Here is an 8,802-nt window from a genome sequence, read left to right on the forward strand (position 1 = left end):
ATAGACTGAGGGACCCACTGCTGCAGATCACTGTTCCTGAGAACTTTCACAAAATACACTCTACAGTTTATTACTGTAACTGATTTTAATTCAGATCAGTTCAGCTTAAATTTATTTCTTATATTTCACATATTGTTGATTCTTCTAGATGAGTTAAATACTGCTTTTTGAAGGTTTGAGATCAAACCTCAAACAAATAGCTTGAAATATCTCACTTTGTTTATAAAACAAAAAGATAAACAAATGGTGCAATATACCATTTTTTTTAATATGTACTACTATATTTCAGTTCATGAAATGGTTAAAAATGTGACTTGAAGACAAACAGGTTAAAGCAGTAGGTTCCCAACAGGCATTTTTTTATTTTTCATAGGAAAAGCAAAAGAAAAAGCAAAAAATTACTATAAAGCGACAGTAACTAAACAAATAAAAGAAAGAAGCAACAGTACATGTTAACATAATTCTTCAGAGTATATTCAAGTTGAAAATAATCACTTTATGATAGAAAATAAATATTTTCAACTTGTTTTCACTCCTCCATGCTAGCTGAAAAAGGAGGCTGCAGTGAAGTAACAGTGGAACAGTCAGTCCCTCATGCACAGGGAACAGTATGAACCATCTAGGTTTCAGCATGCAGATGTCTACTAGTGCACAAAACTACAATCAGAACACAGTCTACATGCTAAAATCAATTCAACTCTCATTCACTGAAAGGACTTTACAGATCTGAGGCAGGGACGCGTTACCCTTTAAGTACTTCAATTTTTTTCCTTTTCAAAAATAAATTGTTGTTGACCTTCACCAACCTGTCAGCTCTTTGGGTCCTTCTACTATCCAGACTTCACACTTACAGGTTTTCCATGTTCCACTTCTGAACACACTTGTGGGACCATAAAAAGCCTGCGAGTACAGAATGTTAATGCAGAAATCCAGCAGATCCTTTCAAACGTCCCCAAAAGCCCTAAAAAGTCATGGCTGCTTACTGCTCTCTATTTAAATGTTTGGCAATTCCTCTGACGCACAGATACATACAAAGGTGCATTATGACAAAGAATTGGGTCTGAACATCCATAAGTTAAAAAAAAAATAAAATGAAAACAAACAACAACAAAAAGACAACCCAAACATGGCTTGGTTGTCTTGTAGCAATATAGATATTGAAAATTAAGGTGAATGGTAGAATGCTTTCAAATTAAAGGAGGAAACACCTCAAGCGGTCAACCCAAAGACAGACATTCAGATTTTTTAGCCAGGTTGAAACAGGCGAAATCTCACTTGACTCGTATTAATATGATTATTAATAAACGGTTTCTTTGGAAAAGTCTGAAACCATAAAAACCATCATCTCTTGGCTATTTTTCTGTTGGGATCTATTCAAAAAACAGATAACATTCTTCTGCTGAAGGACTGATGGACTGACTGATCTTTCCATCTCCATAGTACATCAAGTCTCAGAAATCCAAATGTAGGCCATGTGACAGAAATGCTGACATGCCTTATTAAAAAGGGAAAAAAACAGTGTAATACTAATATCTAAGTAAGACAACTGCTGCTGTAGATGATATTAGTTCCCTGTTAGAAACATGAAGATGTTCCACTTGTCCAAGTACATAAAGCTGTTCAGATTAGGTTGTCATTTCAGTAACCATTCACATAAATAAACTCAATACCATGTGCATTGACCTAATGTGAGCATCACTCTGTGTGTGTGTGTGTGTGTGTGTGTGTGTGTGTCTCTCAGACATCTGATTCAGTTCCTCTAGAGTAAACATTTGATACTTAGCAGTATGCTGCTGCCATGAGCAGAGTGAAACATATTGGTGGTGGAGTCCATGTGTGCTGAGGAATGCAGTGTCCTTAATCACAGGCTGCCGCAGAAATGACCATACATACATACGTCTGTGTTCACGCTCGTCCAGATGCTACGTTGATGCTTTAAGGATGACTTATGTCCTTAGTTGTTTTAACGAGTAACAGGAGCCTCCTGACCAGCTTCACATTGCCTTCTACCAAGAGGGGGCGGTGTTGGCCAGTCGTCTCATACGCCTACAAAAACAGTTTATTTGAAGAAGAATTCTTTAAAAACTGTAGGAATGATCAGAGATTTTACAAGCCTGATAACCCAGTACAAAGTATGATTTGGTCAAACTAAAAAAAGACATGCATACGTTCTAGTGCCACAATACATACACACTGATCTTAATTATTGAGATGACACCATTAAACAATCAGTAAATTATTGTAAAGAAGGTTCAATGCCTGGCTCTTCCAGTCTGCAAGATACTGCAAGAGTGTGAATGTTAGATAGAAAGCACGTCAGTGTATGCTTGTATGCATGAATGACTGATGCATGTTGCATTAAGTGCTCAGAGTAGAAAAGCAGCATATAGGAACGTATAAGGAGTTCCTTTTATATACTGGCCCAAACTATGTAAATATTAATAGTTAAAACCACTCCCATTGCAAGGAAATTAAAATTCACAATGACTATATCATCCATATCATGTCTTAGATGATGCAAGAATTATGGCTTCTGAAAAAAGAGGTTTCAAAACACTACTGTGTAAATGACTCTACACTACTGATTATAGATTATTTCATGAGAAAAAAAAACATTTACTATTTAAATTAATATGTAAGGATGGACAGACAAGTCAAAAACAATGCATCCAGCCAAGGCTGCCCAAGGTGTGGAATACTGAAAATGGTGGCTAGAGCCTTCCATTACTTCAATGATGGAATAAGAGGAATAATGAAGCTTTTATAAAGAGCGTGAGACGGGTGAGATGCACTGTTGTTGAAGATCAGAGATTTTTAGAACGTCTCTGCAGGGAAACATTGTTAGGCTGATTTTGACATTGCACTATTAACACTCAGAGTTGAACCCGTTCTGCTCAGCTGCTCTGAAAATAAAGCCTCGATATTACATTTCATCATGAGTTCATCAACCATGTTCTGAAGTGTAGACTAATTAACATGTACAACATGTACACTTTGAATTTGTGACTCTGCCCATTTATGGGATCCTTTTTTTTTTTAAATTACTAACCTATTTAGTGGCACCATATGACTGTCAGTCTGATAAAAGTCAATAGAGCAGATAATAACTATATTAAATGCATCTGACTGTGTCACCTTGTGTTTCTGTCTTGGTCTCTGATCTTCTTCTCCATTTCCGCATCTGTCAGGGTCTCCAACAGGGGGCACCACTGGTCTGCATCACCTGTGTTGCGAATGGCAATCTCTACTGTGGGTAGTGGGTTCTCACTGGACACATTCCAAGTATGAGAGTAACAAATGAGTGCACCATAACACACCAAGATTCACAGTCATTCTCAAAGGCTTATTACAGTGACTTACCTGAAAGCATAGGTCCTCTGGTGCCAGCTGAGCTGACCACGGATGCTGTAGGCAATAGTGGTGACAAACTCCCCGCCGAGACCCAGCTCAGAGCACAGCTTCAATGCAAATGATTCTGGAGAGTTCTCCCTCTCTGACATGTCCCACTCAAACTGGTCCACCAGAGAGATGTTCCCTACATGGATGTTCAGCTGTGGGGACATATGAAATTTTCATATACCAACCTATTATAGACGTATTTCTGTTCAACACTGCCAAGATTTGTTTACATTATACATGCTTCCCTTAGGCAGGCATTTTCATTGCTATGCAGATGATACACAGGTCTATCTATCCATGAAGCCAGATGAGACAACAAATAGCTTAACTGCAGGAATAGACAAAGACCTGGATGACCTCTAATTTCCTGCTTCTAAATTCAGATAAAACTGAGATAATTGTACTCAGCCTTAAAAATCTTAGAAATATGGTATCTAAATAGATGCTTGTGCACGATGGCATTATCTTGACCTTCAGTAACACTGTAAGGAATCTTGGAGTCATTTTGATCAGGATATGTCCTTCAATATGCTTTTTAGTTACTATTAATCCTTTCAGTGCAATTTTTGTCCTGTCATGACCCCCAACTGGTCTTTACAGACCCCACTGTTGTGCTTGGCCAAAGGGGGGTCATTTGATTGCTTTGGCATGCATACTGCATTATTATGGGGTCTTTGCCTTACAATATAAAGTACCTTGATGTAACTGCTATGATTTGGTGCTGTATAAATAAAATTGAATTAAATCAAATCAGGTTAAGATATACATCATTGATCATGGCTGATGAGCTTGTCTAAAATAATTTAAAATTTTCTTGCTAGACATGTCATTTCTTGACTTCCTGTTAAAATTGTTACTTCGGTGCAGCACCTACCTTGATGATGACTCTCTGGTCCGCCTGGTCTTCTAAGAGACTGTCAGTGGGGTAAGACTCAATCTGCTGACGAATAGCTGATGCGATGGCTGGGACAAAAGCCAGAGGATTCAAGTCGAGGTCATCACACAAAATCTCAGCAAACATCTCTGGGGTCATAAGTTTTTCTAAGGAAAAAGCAGGTAATTAAACACAAAATAGCACCAGATGCTGCAGATATTTTCAAAGTAGTAGACGTGTATAAGTACCATTCATATTCCATGTGAAGGTATCCCGCAGTTTCTGCCCATCTATCTCCATGTCTAGACGAACAGGGACCAGTGCCTCTATCTGGGCTGCATTCTCATGGATTACTGCAGGGTCGTGGTCATCAAAACTAAGTGAGATGCATACAATCTGATGTTGCATTATTCTTGTTTTACTCAAAATGGTCAACACTAATCCAAATTAAAATTCCACACAGAGCTCACATATCACTTTCTCAAGGTCATAGATACAATTCAGACCTTTCTCCGCTGTGCCCTAAATGTAAAATAGAGGTGGGCAACCTCACGCATAGTCTATGGTCCTGCAGGAAAATACAACAATTTTGGTTTGTTATAAAATGTGAACTGGATAAGATCTTCTCTACTGACACTGAATGCAATCCATTGTGCATGCTACTCGGAGCGGCGAATGACAAAAATCAGAGGGAAGTTTGGAAAGCAGCTTTACAGGCTGCTAACGTTCTGTGCAAGGAAATGTGTCCTTTTGAACTGGATCACGGGCACGGGCCCATCTAAGACTCAATGGCAGCAAAAGGTACTGGAATATGTGTTGTAAGACTTCCTAACATGCAAGTTACATAGTAGGGACCATAGGTTTCATAAAATATGGGACCTATTTATCCTCTACGCCGGTTTGGATATTGCTGCTATTTTCTCACGGGCCCTGGTATAATATAAGCATGCCAATGCTACTTTACATATGACTATTGCTAACTATCTCATAATCAAAGTATATGGATTTTCTATTTATTTACTTGTATTCTCGTTCTGTTATGTTGGTTTTGTTTGTTTCATAAGTTTCAGGTATGTAGTAACATGACTTTGTAACATTCACATTCTGATGAGAACACTGGGAGCAAGGATACTTGCCAAATGATACTTTGGCATCCATGCTAGAGCAGCCAAGAATTGAATCAACAACCTTCCAACTGGCAGATGACCTGCTCAACTGCCTGAGCCACAGCCACCCTAGTGTGACCAATGCTATCTACCAAGAGCTGAGCAAATTACTGAATAAAAGTGAAATTACTGAAGGGAAAACTACTAGACTATGTACAAAAAAAAGACTATCCAAATGAGCAAGTGAGTAAAGACAATCAATGTTGTTGATATAAAAAGTAAACAACTGATGGAGACTGTGTGGGATCTTGAAAACTGAGGTAGCTGTTCTCTAAATAAATGTGAGCAGGATTCATCAAGAGTGGCTTTACTACAAGCAAATCCAGAAAGACCTGAAACAGATATGTAACAGCTGGCCAATAGAATAAGTAGAACAACACAAAACATTTACTATCAGATGGTGATTGATCCAAATATTAATTTTTAATATTATATTCATTTCTGTCACTTAAATTGGCAGGAATCTTTTGTGTTGGCCCCAGGGTAGCTGCCAAACAGCCCTGATTGCTCAAGGCATCAGCTCCACTAGACCCTTGAAGGTGTGCTCTGGTATTTGGCACCAAGATGTTAGCAAGAGATTTATTGAGTTTGTAAGCTGTGTGGGGCCTGCGTGGATCAGACTTGTTTGTCCAGCACATCCCACATATGCTGATTGCTGTCCATCTTGACATTACTCGGCTGAAAGAGGCCACAGCCATCAGCAAATACCATTTCCGTGACAGGATCTACATGGTCTGCAACAATGCTTAGATAGGTGGTACATGTGAAAGTAACATCCACATGGATGGCAGGACTCAAGATTTCCAAGCAGATCATTGTCCAAAGCATCATATTGCCTCCATGGGCTCACCTTCTTCCCGTAGTGCATCCTGGTGCTAGGTGTTTCCCAGGTAAGATGCACACTCATCTAGTGTAATGTAAAAAAACATGTAGTTTATCAGACCAGGCCACCTTCTTCCATTGCTCTATGATCAAGTTCTGATGCTCACACACCCATTATTGGTGCTCTTGGTAGTTGACATGGGCATCCTGGCTGATCTGAATCCTATGCAGCCCCATATACAACAAAGTGTGGGACACACTTTGTTCAAAACCAGCATTGTATCAAAACCAGCATTAAAATTTTTCAGATATTTGATTTACTGTTGTTAATCAAACTGTCTGTTGGACTGAACCACATGGCCCAGCTTTCTCTCTCCATATGCATCAAGGAGCTTTAATGACTCTGTCACTGGTTCATCACTGGTCCTTCCTTAGACACAAACCACTGCAGACTGGGAACACCCCACAAGAGCTGCAGTTATGTAGATGCTCTCACCTAGTCTTCTAGCCATCATAATTTGGCTAGCCAAGCCACCAAACTTGTTGAAAGACACTTGCCCATTTTAAGGACAAATCGTTCACTCGCTCCCACCCACTAACAGGTGCCACGGCGAAGAGTGTTATTCACTTCACATGTCAGTGATCACATTATTATGCCTGATTTCTGTATGTACTACAAACTATGCTGAGAAGTTCAGAAACAATGTAGTAAATTCTACTAGATAAGCTATGAAATATGATCATTTTAATGGTCATTGGTGAGTTGTAGTTGCTGACAAATGAATAAAGAATGATGCGTTCATTTTTTTAAGGCCCAGGATTGTGCTGTTGAATTATATTACATGATGGTGTGTCATTGCGAACCTTAACTCTGACATGAACAAGCAGAATACATACAGTAGTAATAAGTCCACAAAACACATGAGAATGGGAACAAACAGCCTCCATACCAAAGAGGGAAGGTCCTCTTCTTGTCACGGCCCATCCGGTTCCGGTTGATGGTGGTGGAGCAAGGCACAGCATCCAGATGGTGAGAGCTGTTGGGCAGTGTGGGAACCCACTGACTACTTCTCTTTGCCTTTTGCTCCCTTTACAAGAAGAATAAACAAACATCTTCTGTCTCAACAATGATCAGCAATAAGGGATTTCATCACTTAGAATTACAGACTTATCAAAGCTCTCTTGAAGCTTTGCTAAAATGTAAAAAAACAAAACAAAAAACTCCATTCATCTATGCAACCAACAAAACTGAGTCATGAGTTGATGATGAGTTGATGTCATCGTATAACTGGGGTCTGCATTCATCAGCAGATTACCTGAGGTAAGCAGGGGGCTCTGTGTTGATAGACACTGCTTTGTATTTCTCATCATTTCCATCAAAGATCTCTTCACACTCTGAAGCCTTCAGCAGAGTAACACTGGTGGCTGTAAATGAACAATCGTCCAGAGAACAAAGACACATGTTTTACAGTAGCTTTAGCTTTTTTTGGGGGGCAATATTTGTTTGCGGCAAGAAGTTCAGCTCAACACCAAAATGAAAGACATTTCCTATAAATTTTACTTTAAAAAGGAAAAAGTTTTTACTATTGCACTTTAATTAAAAAAAATATTAAAGTACACAAGCAATATTGTATACTTTTTGTTCTTACTGTTTTTTAATTTTTTGTAAGTACACAATATTAAAAGGATTTATTTTATTTCAGTTACAGGAAATGTTTTTGGATTTTTTTAAGTTTACTTTTAGTTATCTGTAACAACACTGACAGTCACATCAATCTGTAAAGGTAAAGTCTCAAGATACATGATGTAATTGATAGTCCAGTAATAAACTCAGGCATAATATTGTTTAAATACTTGAAATGTTTGCAGTTTTTGCCATCTACGGACTTAACTCGTTTTTTGAAGGTAAATGTACTTTTTTATTTCTGCACAGCTGAGTGTATTGCTTACATTTCTCCATATCATTTTGAGTAATTGATTGAAAGTAGGACTTTAGTATTTTTTTGTTGTGGAAGTGTCTGGGGTTTTCTCAAACTGCCTTCATGTCTGCAGAAGATTTTGTGGATAGGAAATTCTATACAACCCTGGGAGGAGTCCAAATCATGTTAGTATCCACAGTAACCCCTTACCCATACAAAAAGCCACTCACCATGTGACGATGCTACAATTTTCTTTCTCTCCTCCACAGAGGCCAGCCTCCTCCATAAAGATGGATATCTTTTATAAAGGGAGCCTCTGAACATCCGCAGATAGTTTCCAACCTTGAACAGCAAAGTGCATGTGTTTTTCCAATCCACAGTGAAACAAATGTTAAAAACAAAGAACCAAAGAAACATAACAGCACCTGTCATAACTGCAGTTCTATCAAAAGGACCATTTCATTTTTTGTTTATAGTGATTTAGCTGTAATTGTTCTTCCGTGTTCTTAAATGCAGATCCAACTACTGCTTTCTGCTGGCTAGATGATGCTAGCATGCTAACGAGCGCCACTGATGCCTCAATACACAAAGAAGCATGTGTACACTCAGTCAAACAAGCTGC

The 8,802-nt window shown here is 38.7% G+C and overlaps 1 protein-coding gene across 1 annotated transcript in view; it reads right to left on the reverse strand.

Annotated features, from left to right (window-relative positions):
* Nucleotides 1-390: 390 nt before the first annotated feature.
* Nucleotides 391-8,802, reverse strand: part of LOC102201882 (SWI/SNF-related matrix-associated actin-dependent regulator of chromatin subfamily B member 1-like) — a 10,104-nt gene continuing 1,692 nt past the window's right edge. The window contains exons 2-9 of the mRNA XM_005751296.1: nt 8,411-8,522; nt 7,578-7,686; nt 7,212-7,349; nt 4,522-4,649; nt 4,274-4,440; nt 3,361-3,551; nt 3,136-3,267; nt 391-2,046 (exon numbers count right to left, since the gene is read on the reverse strand). Of these exons, the coding sequence (XP_005751353.1) occupies nt 2,007-2,046; nt 3,136-3,267; nt 3,361-3,551; nt 4,274-4,440; nt 4,522-4,649; nt 7,212-7,349; nt 7,578-7,686; nt 8,411-8,522 (1,017 nt within the window). The 3' untranslated portion in view covers nt 391-2,006. The remainder of the gene's footprint in view (nt 2,047-3,135; nt 3,268-3,360; nt 3,552-4,273; nt 4,441-4,521; nt 4,650-7,211; nt 7,350-7,577; nt 7,687-8,410; nt 8,523-8,802) is intronic.

Source organism: Pundamilia nyererei, unplaced genomic scaffold, assembly GCF_000239375.1.
Source record: "Pundamilia nyererei isolate P.nyererei 1_Seehausen unplaced genomic scaffold, PunNye1.0 scaffold00306, whole genome shotgun sequence".
Lineage (NCBI taxonomy): Eukaryota > Metazoa > Chordata > Actinopteri > Cichliformes > Cichlidae > Pundamilia > Pundamilia nyererei.